Source organism: Miniopterus natalensis, chromosome 2 (assembly GCF_054644295.1).
Source record: "Miniopterus natalensis isolate mMinNat1 chromosome 2, mMinNat1.hap1, whole genome shotgun sequence".
NCBI classification, from domain to species: Eukaryota; Metazoa; Chordata; class Mammalia; order Chiroptera; family Miniopteridae; genus Miniopterus; species Miniopterus natalensis.
The window spans coordinates 154,857,632-154,872,431 of record NC_142082.1 but is presented as its reverse complement, the minus strand read 5'-3'; the positions used below and the strand labels follow the sequence as shown (position 1 = coordinate 154,872,431).

Here is a 14,800-nt window from a genome sequence, read left to right as displayed (position 1 = left end):
GACTCCACCCCCTCCAAGAACACAGCCCTGTGATTGGTCGTGACGCATCCCTGAGCGGCCCAATCGGGTACGAGCAGCCGCTGTAGCGTCTTTTCGCTGATGGGAGAAACATGGCGGACCGGCTCACGCAGCTGCAGGACGCGGTGAACTCGGTGAGCAATTTCACCTCTGTCTTCCCCTTTTCTAGGTAAAGCCGGGGCGGAGAAGGGGTTCGAGCCCACGAAACCCGGAAGTGGGGGGCGGACTGAAACGGGGCTTCAGCAAAAAGCGGCCGGAGCGGGGGCAGGCGTCGCTGCCTCTGGGAGGCTGGAGGCCGGTGGCGCCGCGGTGCGGAGCTGCGGCAGGGAGCGCGAGCAGCTTCTTCCCGCTGGGCAGCGGGGGGTCTCTCTACCCGGACTCTTAAACCGCCCGGTGCTGTTCTCTGGGAACAGTTTTGTCGGCGATGCTGGTAGGAGTTGTTCTCGTTTGGGAAGAGGGGAGAAGCAGCAGAAGCCATCCCCCCACCTCCCCCATTTGAACCCGCGGATGCGCTTGATGGCTGGGTGTTTGTCATTGGGTGTTAGCCTAGAGTATTCGCCGAAACGTTCACGTTGGGGCGGGAGTGATGGCGAGGTGAGAAGTTTTGTTTCATCTTACTTGGTACCGATACACCCAAGGATCCATCTCTTGGCCACTCCCCAGCATAAATCCATTTGGGGAAGACTGACATCTTAATGGTAGTGAATTTTCTAATGCCCGTATATTTCCATTTATTTAAGTCTTCTTTAATATCTCCTCCAAAGTCTACTTCATATCTTGTAAGTAGCCCCCCACCTTGATCCTTTTGATTATTGTTCCCTTTACGCCTAAGTGGAAAGTATATGCAAACCACAGGATTCGTGTACTTAATACCATTAAGAGTTAAGTAGTTTTCTATTGGGAGTTCTATTTCTCATTGTCATTCCATTTATGATTTGACGTCCCAGGTAAGATGTCTATAGAGAATATGTTGACTGGAAAATCTAAGTACCTGGTCCCTTGCCAGTTTTTTCACAGTGGATGCTAAAAAGTTGACATTCTTGTCACATCAGCTTTTGTACCCTTGAAGAGTGTGAATCTACTTGTGAGAAACGGATCTACTCGGCGTGTGTATAAAATAAGACCTTTTAATGCTGAGAGGACCAGCTCCTAAATGTTGATGAATTTACCAAGATAAACTCTACCAGGTGGTGACTTTCCTGGGCTGCCAGCCGACCTCCCTCAGGAAGATACTCCTTTGAGGTTTTACAAAATCCAATCATAATGATGCTACTGGATAGAAATGTTATTTTAGGGATATGTTGCATATTCATACCTATCTTGTAGCCAGGAGGAGAGTAAAAACAAAGTGAAGATGGCCCTAACTCCAGGGTAGGCATGCTGATTGTTGGATTTTGGAGAGAAACCTCTAGGTTTACCAGTATTGTGTGCCTACTGTGTATATAACCACTGTCCTGTTTACAGAGAGACACTCCTTGAGTTTACAGTCTGATTAGGAAGATGTCATATATTCAAGACACATTTAAATAATGCAAAAGTATTATGTGGTTAGTTATAATGAATCAAGATTTTCCGCTGTAACTGCTAAAATTGGAATATAGAGTGATAACTAAAATAGAGGGACTCTTCCTAAGAATTTATCTGAATTGTAATTATTTGTAAAATTAATGAAATACTATTTTTTGTTTTTAATAATGAGCTTTATGTAGCTATATATTTTTATCAAAAATGTTAAGCATATTATTTTTATAATTTTATTCATAATCCCACCAAAATGACATTTACCCTCAGAGAACTCTTTAAGTGCAGAAACTGTCTAGTCTGCTGTATCTCTGTAATGTTTATACATATACAGTGCATGTCATATAGTTTATTTTCTATAGATATTTGTTAAGTAAATAGATCTTGAGAGCTTTTGAAGCACAGAGCAAATAGCCATTGTGTTGTATATTTTTTGTGTTTTCTCTGCTCCTCCTAACAATGCTGTAATGTGAGAATGTTCCCAATTTAAAAAAATAAAAAATCAAAAATCCAAGTTTCTAGTACCAGAATTAGAGTCCACATCTGTACCGCTTCTGAACACTACTACTGCTCCATACATTTGCAAAATGTGAGCAAAAGCAGTGTAGTCAGGAATTAATTTATCACTAGTCAGGTATATATGAAGGAGCAGTAGAAAATGAGTAACTGGAGTTGACTTAGATTATTGAAAGCTTTGAAAAAGCCTGAAGAATTGGAGATTTATCTTGAAAACCATACTGGGTGAGCTCAAAATGTTTGAACAGGGTAAAATAACAGTGAGTTAGAAAACAATAAGGAGGCTCTTGTAACAATTCTGATGTGAGGTAATTGATTGAACTAACACAGCTGCAGTGATGATAGAAGGAAAGGGAAAGATTTGTAGTATTAACAGGATTGAAAATGAAAAGAAAGTTAAGAGTGATATACTGGTTTACTAGGAGAACCTCAGTACAAATTAGATGTTAAAGGAAACAGTTGACTTTGAGCTCTGTCATTCAAATAAAGGCAGAGAGAAATTTAGTGGGAATGATTATTCACTGATTGAAAATAAGGAATTGAGATTTGAGAGGTCAGGGCTATCGATAGAAGTTGAGGGGGAGGCAAAGAGTTTGGAGCTGGTAAAGAACTAGTATTCTAAATCTTCAGAACTGCTTAAGGAATACTTTTAGAGCACCAAGAGTTTACAAACTCGAGTTATAAAGAAAAACATTTCTAAATACTTAGGTGCTATCTTTACCCACTACTTCCTTAGAGATGTCACTACGCTGGTCTCAGACAATGGATCAATACTTCATACATGCGTTACACATACCATTTTATTTATCCTGGAGCTATACTTAGATATTTGCTGGTCAGATTTGCTTTTTCCTACTGCTGCCCCAAAAAAGTCCTTACTTGTGCTTGCAACAAGTACTGGCATGTATTTCTTTTATCATTCCATTGCCTTGTGAAGAAAAGAAAAATTTTGTATTTCTTTTCAACTGTTTCAAGTAGATTGCTACCAAACGTAATTTCTTTGAATGGTTAAAACATTTCATCGCTGTTAATAACTGGCTAATTTTATCCAAAATTACTTGTTTCTGTTTTATTCCCTTGCTGAGAGAGCATTATTATAGAAACTTATTGTTGCATTACCAATAAAATCCTTACATTTGATAAATCCTTTCTAACTTTGGCATGTTCCCCTTGGCCTCAAGCTTGCAGATCAGTTTTGTAATGCCATTGGAGTGTTGCAGCAGTGTGGTCCTCCTGCCTCTTTTAGTAATATTCAGACAGCAATTAACAAAGATCAGCCGGCTAATCCTACAGAAGGTAAGTAGATTTCTTTGGCTTCTCTTAGTTTGACTCTCATATTACTTGTAATCTTTTAAAATTAGATTTATTGAGAAATGTAGCCTATTTGTGGCTTTCTAAAAATGTTGTTTGAGAATTTTACTGCAAGCTTGGTCATAAAGGAAATTAGTTTGTTATAGTCAATTTGACATAACATGCCATATAGTAACGTATCATAATTCTGTTTATGTCAAATAACAGATTGTCACTCCTTTAGAGGAAGATTTGTATGAACTTAACTGAATTTTACTTCTGGGATCTTAATAAGGCAGGCATCCCATTTACAGATTTTGTTATCCAAGTGACCACCATATTGTCCTAATAAGGGATATATATTATGGTTAGCTCTTAATTTGAGTTAATATTAAGGGTAATTCTCAAACACTTAACAGGGTGGATGTGTTAAAATTACACTTTAGTCATTAGAAGTCTAGTATAGAACAAGTTATATAAAGTTTTCTGGCTTCATTAAGTTAATGTTTAATTTCTGTTTCTGAAACCTTGAGCTTCTTTAATATCCTAAATTAGTAGTATCTTTATCCAGAATATGCCCAGCTTTTTGCAGCACTGATTGCACGAACAGCAAAAGACATTGATGTTTTGATAGATTCCTTGCCAAGTGAAGAATCTACAGCTGCTTTACAGGTAAAAATCTCTTCCTTTAAGTAGTACTTTGCTAGTAGGGAATTTTGACTTAAAGGATTTAATACTATTTGTTAAAATAGTTAAAGTTTAAGATTAAATTTTAAAGTGAGAGTTTCATTCATTGTGAATTAGTATAGTCTTTTAAAGACTGCACAGAATATGTATATATAGCTGTCCAATTTTGAGAAATAAGGACTTCCTATTTTTCTCAGTTTGGCTCTTTACCTAGCCAAGAATGAGAGGAGGATGGCATTCTGGATGTGGAGTAGAATAGTGGTGTCTGAAAGCAGTGTGGAAGGGAGTCACATATAGACATTGAGAGAGCTCTAATTAAAAATTCATCATTTTAAATAATTCATACAAGGAAAACTTTTAATAGTTCCCCGATTTTAGAACTTGTGCCACTGAAAACTCTATTACAATGGTTGCATAGTCATCCAGATATAAAAGTAAATACTTCTGCAGTTTCTTTCCTTCTCAGTCCTTCTTAATCTTCATTTTTAATTTCTCAAAAGATTTTTAAATTTGTGTCTTATAAAGGCTGCTAGCTTGTATAAGCTAGAAGAAGAAAACCACGAAGCTGCTACATGTCTGGAGGATGTTGTTTATCGAGGGGACATGCTTCTCGAAAAGATACAAAGTGCACTTGCTGATATTGCGCAGTCACAGCTGAAGACAAGAAGTGGTACCCACAGCCAATCTCTCCCGGACTCATAGTGCCCATATCTACCATGTGGCTGAGAAAAGAACTGTTTCAATGCCATTAAGAATTCTGCATCAGATTTCGATGTAAGCCTTACCAACAGTTAGAGAAACATTAAGCACTATAACATGTTATCTTTTTAGCTATTTTTAATAGTCTTCTATTTTCACCCTTGATAAATTAGCTTGTAAAATTGTGATTGAACAAGCTTTAAACTATCATTATACCATCATTTTTTATTATCTGAATGAAATTGAGGCAGCTATTGCATCGACGATGATTATTTAATTAAACAAGTGTATTATAAAACTCCATTGTGACATAATTTCTATCTTTATTTTTATCATATTTCTACAAGTATTTTTACAAATAAAAACATCCCTCAAGCCAGAGGAGAGGTAAGTGCAGAGATACGGAACATTTCTATTTAGGTTGGTGTCCTTTCTGCCTCTTTAGAGGTCACATTGTAGAACCTTGGAGCTTGAGCAAGGAAAGTTTTTGAAACCCTGTGGCTTTTAAGAAACAAAGAGAATTAGTGTGACTGGACAAGAGATTAGGTCTCTTTTATGGATATTTTCCTTTTTCCAGAACCCCATACCTATTCTAGTTTATCTCCATACTTGTTTCTACTAAGAAATCCTCCTCTCTGTCTATGGAATTTCCATGCTATTGTGAGAATTTGTCTTCATTCTGAACTAATTTTTTCCTATAACTTTTTACTTCTTTTTATTCTTCCCCTTAACTTCACCAGTGAAGTATGTTTCCTGAGTCATCGATTCCTTCTCATTCTTTTTACTTACCTGAAGGTTCTGTTTTCTGATCCTGGTAAATTCTCAACCTTTATTGCTGCATTGTAATCTAACCAGAACATCCTTCCACTCCATCAGTTACTTCAGCATGATTTTCTCTATTGCACCTTAGTTTGTTACTGCAAACTTTTGTGTCAGCATTATCAAGTGTGTTTACTCATCCAGCTCTTGGATCTCCTTGAGTCTAATGATTATGTCCATAGAAAGCTGGAGTTAAAATGTGTTCCACCTTGTAACTGGTTCTTTCTCCAGAGGCTACAATTTTTCAGGATATCCTGAGCTACATTTCCTGCAATCCATTACTTATCCAGAGCTTAAGGAGCAGGAACAATAATCAGAGATCCTGTCTGTTATTCCCATCATAACCAACTCTTCCTCAGTTCTTAAAAAATACCAAAAGGCACTTTTAACACCTATAATAAAATTTATAAAATCATTGCTTTTAAAAATTACATTAAATGTTATATGTATGAATAGATATTTTAAATGTTTGGCTTATTCTCTCTGATAGCACTTAAAATGCATTGCATTTTATTTTTTAAACACTGGCACATGGGAGGCAACAATTGATACATTTCTCACATCAATGTTTCTCTCTTTCCTTTTCCCTCCCTTCCACCCTCAAACAAAACAAGTCAATGGAAAAAATATCCTCCGGTGAGGAGTAGCAAAAAACAACAAAAACAAACACTTTAGAGACAAATAACTCAGGAATCAAAGGGAAATCATAAAGGATATAATTCAGAACGTAATGAAAAACTATATATAGAAACTTCTGGCATTGCACTAAGACAGCATTTAGCAGAAAATGCAAGTATTTTATTGTTTATATTGAAAGAAAGAAGGAAAGAAATAATAAAGCTAACAGAAGAAATTAAGAAAACCATACCATGAAAGAATTAGGAAAGCCCTAAGTTGGGGGATTCAAAGTGAGTAATAAAATTGACCACTTAGACAAGCTTGATCAAGGATAAAAGATGGCGTAAGTAATATGGAGAATTAAAGAAAATGTCATACGCATTGATTTTAAAATACTAAGAGGAAATTTGATGAACTTCTTGCCAATATTTGAAGATTTTGGTGACAGGATATAGTCCTAGAAGTAGCAAAAAGGCTCAAGAAAATATGTAAATCATGGTCCTTCAACCTGCAAAGAAATTCAATCAATAGTCAAAACTCTTTCCACCAAATGAAGCGCCAAGCCTAGACAGTTTTAGTAGTCTTAATAAACATTCAGGAAAAAAATTGCAATTTTGCACAAAATAGATAAAGCTCATTACCAAAATTGGACAGACAGTACAAAAATAAAAATTATAACCAATGTCATGAACATGCAAAAATATTAGGTTAAAGCCAGTAGGTATTAAAAAATTGAATACATCACAATAAGTCTGTTTAATCCCAGGAATGCATGGCAGTTTGATCTTTATATATCACTTTGTATTTTGATCAATCCCTAGGTGCCCATTTTTTTCTTTACCATATCTTAAATTGGAATATTCAGTAGGTAGCTGTTTTTCCCTTCCTTCCTTAGAGCATAGAGGATGGTATATTTACCATGGTTGGGCTCTGATTTGTTGTTTTAAAGAGGAAGAGGCTGTTCAGTCTTCCTCCACAGGACTGACCCACACTGTCCCTTGTATTCTTTCTGAAAACTTCCAACAGTAAGTAGAATATCGAAAGATGAACTGCTTGCTGCTGTGTCCCTGCTGCTCACCCTTGCCCCTGCCTGTTTAGGGTTGTCATTGTATTGTGTGTGTTTTTCTGGTTGCCCAAGGAAGGCCTGCGGTAGTGGTGGGAAAGCTCCTTTAAGGCACTGGTGTTGCAGGTAGGAGCTTCTGAGACCAAACAGGTATCAATGTTTCACCACAAGAGGGCAGTTTGACCCTGAACTTTGGTTCTATTTAGGCAGTGGTTGGATAGATGTTTCGTGACTCAGATGGGTACCTGGGGATTACCTAGCTTGGTGGCAGTAGCCACCAGTTAAGATTACCCTGGAGTCCACTTAAAGGTAGTAGTATTCTGATTTGAACTAGTGTCGTCCTGGAGCTAGTAACTTGAATGTGATGACCATATTTTTATTTTCATCTGAAAGCAAAAGCACAGTGACACAACTTCATGGTATAAGACTTTTAGGTTCATCATAGGTCATTAAGTACTAAATCAGCCACAAAGGAAGTGAGCACTTTCTCTCGATGGTAAGTTATCTTCTATGGGCACATTCGTGCGCGTCTGTGTGTGCTAGATAAGCCACACATCAGAACTCTGCTACTTCCTCCCTAAAGGGCAGCCCTACATGGGAAGGCAGTGTAGTAAATAATTCATAGTGTAGGCTCATGTGCTACCCTGCCTGAGGACTACCCCTTATTAATTGTATGGGCGTTTCTAGATTGTTTTACATGTTTGTCCAACACAAATGAAACTGCTATGAACATTTATGTACCAGGGTTTATGTGCGCATATACTTTCATTTCTCTTGAGTAAACATCTAGGAGTAAAATGACTGGATCATATGATAGGTGTGTACTTAAGTTTTTAAAGAATCTGCAAAATAGTTCTCTTAAGAGATTGTGTGGAAATATGAAAAAAATAAACACATAAAAACGCATTTTTCATTTCAAGGGAAAGGCAACATAACGAATGAGAAAATATGTATCTGCATTTTGAAAGACACACCTCCAATGTCAGGTGTCTTGACAAATGTTTGGACATATTTCCATCATTACGGGATTTTGTTCCCCAAAATGATGTATGTCAGCTTTAAAACTCTTCCATTAAAACACTTAAAATATTTTTAGGAACTGTCCTATTTTTAAATCTAAAAAGTTAGTTTTGAACCCATTTGTTTAAAATGTGAAAATGCAAAAACTGCAAGAACAGTTTGTTGATATCTGGGAAGACTGACATTTGCTACTTAAATTTTTAAAAAAATTATAATTGGTGGATGGGCTGAAAAATTAATACTCTGATTTTATATGCTGCTAACTCTTCAATTAAATCCATAATTCCTTTTTTTTTTTGAAAAGCTCTTGTGAGCGTTTAATGAAATTCCCTCCATGTGGCTTCAAGCTACCAGAACACTGTCGTCCCCCCCCCCCAACACTCACCATCTTCTCTGCAGCTCTTCTGCTGAAGAATTTGGCCTTCACGATGCAGACTGCTTTGGGAGCTTTCTCAAAGTCCCCAGAGCTTTGTTGTAGCCCCATCACACCTCATCAATGATCGGAGCAGCACTAGTCTTGGTTTTTTGTTTTGCTTTTGGCATTTACCCATGTTTGCTCAGGGACCAAAGGTCCACAGTTGATCAAGGTTGACAGCTGGGCTGAACCACTGGTTCCTCTTTAAGTGTTAATGCCTCGTACCAACTTTCCCACAGTAACCTGGGTGATGTTTGTCAAAGTTGATCCTGTGATGATTTGTGCTACCAGCATTATCTTGGCCTCTGGGGTGCTTCCTGTGCTTGTTGATGCACCTGTGGCCATGGCTCACGTGGCCCCAAAGTTTCCAGGACTTTCTCAGTCTGGATGGCATGTTGGCAGCTGAGACCAAAGAACTAAATGCAGGAATTTTTTTAGCTGTGAGAACCATTAATATCATAAATATTGAAATAAACTAAACTTGTAACCAGAACTTCATATCACTTTATCCCATGGTACCAAATAAAGTTTTATAAAATCAAAGCATACTCAACTACATTTCTACCACTAAAATTTTTTTGGTGAAGGTAAAGGAATGTTTTATAGTAAAATAAAACATTTAAGAATATTGTTTAATTTCTATCTTATTCTTTCAAAATGTCTATCTTTGTAGGCATGACTTATAGTGTATAAAATATATAGCACTAAGTATGTAGTTTATAAAGAAATAAATATATATTTACTTCAGGGATATCATCTCAAATTTGGATGGAGTATCTAATGAAAAAGTTTGAGGATCCTGGGCCTACATGATGACAAAGCAACCCATATATTTAATTAAATATCAGGTTATCTCAAAGGCAACATTTAATCAAAATATTTATCTTGGGCAGTCCGCCTCCTAATGAAAAAAAAAACTAGAAAGTGGTGCATGTTAATCCAGGTATTAATGTACTCTAGAGACCAGTTCTTAGTGTGGCCCATGGAACCCTGGGCCTGTGGTATCAAAACTATTTTCCTAATTACAGCTAAGACATTACTTGCCGTTTTCACTGTGTTGGCATTTTTACTAATGAGGCAAAAGCAATGTTGAAACTGCTGGATCCTTAACCTAAATCAAGGCATTGCATCCAAACTAGTTATTATACTCTTTACTGTCATATGTGCACAGGAAAACACAAAAACAAACAATTTCACTTAAAGATGCCCTCGATGAAGCAGTAAAAATTAATTTTATTAAGTCTTGACCCTTGCACACATCTTTTTATTATTCTGTATGACAAACTATGGAATATGCATACAGCACTTCTGCTGCATATCCGTGTGTGATGGTTATATTTAGGAAAAAGAACTTAGACAATTTTTTTGAGTTGTAAGCTGAACTAGCTGCTCTTTTCGAGGAATATCATTTACTAAAACTGAGTGATAAACTAAGTTATTTAGATTTAGGTAAATTAAGAGGTATTGTCCCAAAGTGAAACAAGTAATCCTGTCACTTTAAGGAACACAAATGACAATATTTGTTGCCAAAAGAGAGAAAATTTGATTTCAAGTGAAAATTGTAATTTTGGAAAACATGTACCTTCCACATGGAGCTTGATAGCTTCCCAATATTTAAAGGCTTTTCTGATATCTTTGTAATGAGATCATGGATGGTATTAACAATTGAGATTTTTAAAATATTGTTTAATGAAACAGGTCAACATATAGAAGATCCAAATAGCTCAGCAAACCATTTTTTCCCAAAGTGACCAATGTTTGATGTTTCAAAATAATTCAAAGGTAAAGAATCCATTCAAATGAAATGGGTTTTAATATAGTAAGAAGGTTCACTAATAATGATTTTTGATTTGGCATTGCAACTAATCTTTTATAAACTGCCACTTGTTGAATATTAATGCAATATCAAAGAATATCCACAATTATCTGAAAAGGTTACTAAAATTCTCCTCCCTGTTTAAACTGCATATCCAGATTTTCTTCACATACTTCAACCAAAACAGCATACCCTTTGGGACAGTATGGATGGACCTGGAGAAAACTGTGCGAAGTGAAATAAGCCAGGCAGAGAAAGACAAACATCACATGATCTCGCTTATACATAGAATCTAAAGAACTTAATAAACTGATGAACAGAATGTATTCAATGACATGGAAGCATAGATGAGACTGATGAATGTCAGAGGGATGGAGGAGGGTGGGTGGGTGGAGGGGGAGAGAGTAACCAAAGAATTTATATGCATATATGCACAACCCAAGGACACGGACAATGGTGGGGAGAAGGGGCTGGGGAGGGGGATGGGATGGGGTGGAACGGGTCATTGGGGAGGAAAAGGGGACATCTGTAATATTTTAAACAAAAATAAAATTTAAAAATTAAAAAAAAAATTTGCATGCAGAAGCAGATATGACAATCCAGCATTTGTAATGGTTTTATTTTTATTTTAAAATGAATTAATATATTAACAATTTCTTAATTTTAACAGCTATAATCCACATGACCAAAAGTTTTTTGGTGTCCTTTGATAATTTTTAAGAGCATAAGGGACCTTGAGACCAATATGTTTGAGAAGTGCTGTCTCAAAAGAAAGATGAGCCAGCATGATACCTTTACCCTACTAAGATTCTTTAAGGGTTTAGGTAAAAGAAGAACATGCTGGTATCACACAGGGATGGGGGACGGGGAAGATATAACGGGTTCCATGTTTTCCCTTTACTCTTTGCTCTTGTGGTTAAGGTCTGTTATGGATATAACCCTCTCCCAAGGATATGCTTATTGGTTTTTAAAGGGAGGAGGGGAGAGAGAGAGAGAAACATCAGTGTGAGAGAAACATCAATTGCTTGCCTCCCTTTTGCACCCTGACCGGGTGCACCCTGCAACCTAGGTAGGTGCCCTGGTCAGGAATCAAACCCACAATCTTTTGTTGTATGGGACAACACTCCAACCAACTGAGCCACCTGGCCAGGGGCTATGGTGTGTGTGTTTTTTTTAATCCTCACCTGAGGATATTTTTTTTCATTGCGTTTCAGAGAGTGGAAGGGAGAAAGAGAGAGAGAGAAAAAGAGAGAGACATCGATGTGAGAGAGGCACATTGATTGGTTGCCTCCTGCACACACTCCAACTGGGGCCATGGATTGAGCCTACAACTGAGGTACATGCCCTTGAATGGAATCGAACCCAGGACCCTTCAGTCCAAAGGCCAACAGTCTAACCACTGAACCAAACCGGCCAGGGCTATGGTTTCATATTTTATCTTAATTGTCTTATTATGGCAAGAAGAGTTTCGACAATATAGATGACCCTCATAAGTCACGTAACCCTGCTGACAGTTACAGTGAAGCATCTCCTTGTCAGTTATCCAGACTGTTTACAATGAAATACTTATTTTTCAGGCCCAGAATTGGCTAAAATTGGAAGATTTTTCTTAAATTACAAATATTTTTCTGCCAGAGCAAAAAATTTAAGAAAAGTCTTAGACACCATGTTCTTATCTATGATCTTAAAATTATTGTTCTCAGCCCACAGTGAAGAAATAACTTATTAAAAACAAGTATTTTCCAAAGGAAAAATCCAATAAAGATTGAAAATGCACTTGAAGAGTTAGGTTCCATCCTGACATACTATGTTCTCTCAGACAGTGGCGTATTCTGAATGTTTCAGTAAATAACACAAAACAGTACAGTAAACCCCTGTCCTTCCTAAGAGCGGAGAGGTGCTGGAAGAGATTTCTCCCCAACCCTGGCCAAGGTGCTCTTTATTTAACAGGGACCAAACTTAATTCTCTTGATTTGTACTTACTCTTTCTAACCGTGGGTGATACATAGGTATTCAGAAAGGCGTTTTCAGTTTTGACATGCAAATTCAATGTCAGCCTCTTTTTTTTTTTCAATTCGGCTAAGTGAAAGGAGTAGTTGCCAACTAAAGTACACTGTGCAGAATCCAGGACTTACATGGTGACTCAGCATTGACTTTTACTCCCATGATTTTGCTGGGAATTAGGTGCAGCCGCTGAGCATACCAGAAGCACTGACTTTACGTTCAGTAGGTGTACGCTGAGCTTAGGAAAGGTAGACTCTATTTATTTATTTATTTATTTATTTAGTTTGTTTGTTTATTTAAATCCTCACCTGAGGATATTTTTTCCATTACTTCTCAGTGAGAATGGAAAGGAGAGAGAGAGAGAGAGAAACATCAATGTGAGAGAGACACATTGATTGGTTGCCTCCCACACATTCCCTGACCAGGGCTGGGGATAGAGTTTGCAACCGAGGTACGTGCCCTTGGCCAGAAACGAACCCAGGACCCTTCAGTCCACAGGCTGATGCTCTATCCACTGAGCCAAACCAGCCAGGGCAGGAAAGGTAGACTTAATATGCAGTCTCCTGATTATTGCCGCAGAACTAACTATGTAGTCTCCTGAATATTGCTGTAAGAACTTCTTGGTTGAAAGAGTACTGATGCATTCCCTTTGAACAACCTTTTACTACTTAGAAGACATGACAAAATGGTTTAGAGCATAGACTCTGGGTTTGAACACTGGCTATACCCCTTACAAGCCATGAGCCCTTGGTTAAGTCACATCACCACTCCATGTCTCAGAGACTCTACCTATAAAATAATAATGACCCACCTCATAGGATTATGTGGTTGATATGAATAATATATGTAAAGTATGTAGTCTGATATGAAGTGACCAATAAATGTTATTTATAATTGGTTTTCTTTTCTTTCTTGAGCCTCACAACATTCCTATGGTTATCGTGGAGTAGATATCACTAACTCTGAGGGTAAACTGAGATTCAGGAATTAATTGTTTGTCCGCCCAGAGCCTGCCTGTGGAAGGCCCTCTGACTCCGAACTCAGGGTATTTCCCAATACTCCATCCTAAATCTATAAATTTCATTCATTTTTTATAAGTATGGGAATCATATTTACATAGTCTTAGGCCTCATTTAATAAATACAAAGGATTTATAGAGTTCAGATAAGTATATAAATTTGAACTGTGAACCTTTGTGAACAAACAATACATTATTTAATTATTGGGGTTTATTCAATTTTCTGTTGACTATTTTGTTTTATTTACTTGACACAATATTAAAATCTATTTTTCTTCAGTAGATATGATATTTATGGACCAGACTTTTTACATTTAGGAACATTGGCTCCCACTTGACAGGGTAGTTTCTCAAAGTTCTAGAGGGTAGAGACCAGCTTTACATTGCTGAGATTCTAGCACAGTGGCCTGAACAATTGAGTGTACTATAGGAGTTCATTTATTTATTTATTCATCCAGCAAATCTTTATTGCACCCCCACTGTAGGCAGTTGCTGCCCTGAGGTACAGCAATGACTAAGCCAGACCAGGTCTTTGCTCTTATAGAGATTACATTATGGAGGGGGAGATAAGCAATTGACAAATAAATACATCAAAAATGTAATTTTAGATAGCATAAGTAAGAGCTCAGAAGACAATACGACAGGGTAGTGGGATACAAACTGATGGAGGGGAGAGACAGTGAAGAGAGGTGAGAAATCTTAGATAAGTTGTCTGTGAAGACCTATCTGTTGCTTTGAGCTGAGACTTTGATTATTAGAGAGAACCAGCTGAGCAAAAAACCAGGGTTCAGGCAGTGGAAATAGCAAGTTCAAAACTTTGAGGTGGGAACAAACTCGGCATGTTGTAGGAATAAAAAAAATTCACTGTAAGTAATGAAACTCAAAATCCTCATGAGGTCTTTTTTGTCCATTTAAGAAAAATACAAATGCTTTGGATCACCAATTGCATTAGTCACCTTTATTTACCTATTAGAAAAAAGGATAGGAGTGGCTGAGGTACACCTTTCCTTTGAAGTATTTTGAAGGAAAAAACTGGTTTCAACTTGTTGACTCTTTTTACAGTGCTAAAATATGCATAATCTTTCTGCGGCAGATATTTGAGAACCAAAACTTTTAAACTTAAGAGCATTAGTTCATCTGTGAAATGTTAGTTTCTCTTAATAAACTTCACCAAGGACCTAGAATTCAGTGTCTTTACTTATAAATCTGACCTTTAAGCACACATGATTGCCCATGCAGGGATTGTCTTCAAACTATAAATGGCAGAACAATCAGCCTAAATAAGGAATTCAGTCC

At 37.2% G+C, this 14,800-nt stretch overlaps 1 protein-coding gene and 1 pseudogene across 1 annotated transcript; one reads left to right on the top strand and one right to left on the bottom strand.

The window, feature by feature from the left end:
• The first annotated feature begins 89 nt into the window (after positions 1-89).
• MED21 (mediator complex subunit 21) lies at positions 90-5,034 on the top strand. The gene is made up of 4 exons (XM_016199116.2): positions 90-152; positions 3,237-3,351; positions 3,917-4,017; positions 4,558-5,034. Exons 1-4 carry the CDS (start codon positions 111-113, stop codon positions 4,732-4,734), a joined length of 435 nt encoding a protein of 144 aa, XP_016054602.1. The 5' UTR covers positions 90-110; the 3' UTR covers positions 4,735-5,034.
• Positions 5,035-8,522: 3,488 nt separating this feature from the next.
• LOC107526610 (large ribosomal subunit protein uL15 pseudogene) lies at positions 8,523-9,060 on the bottom strand (annotated as a pseudogene).
• Between the last annotated feature and the right edge of the window lie 5,740 nt (positions 9,061-14,800).

What these genes read in the sequence shown, in the direction of transcription:
- MED21 (XM_016199116.2), top strand. Translation starts at nt 111, where the DNA reads ATGGCGGACCGGCTCACGCAGCTGCAGGACGCGGTGAACTCG. An exon ending in TGCAGGACGCGGTGAACTCG is followed by an intron (nt 153 to 3,236) that starts GTGAGCAATTTC and finishes CTTGGCCTCAAG; the next exon opens with CTTGCAGATCAGTTTTGTAA. An exon ending in GCCGGCTAATCCTACAGAAG is followed by an intron (nt 3,352 to 3,916) that starts GTAAGTAGATTT and finishes ATCTTTATCCAG; the next exon opens with AATATGCCCAGCTTTTTGCA.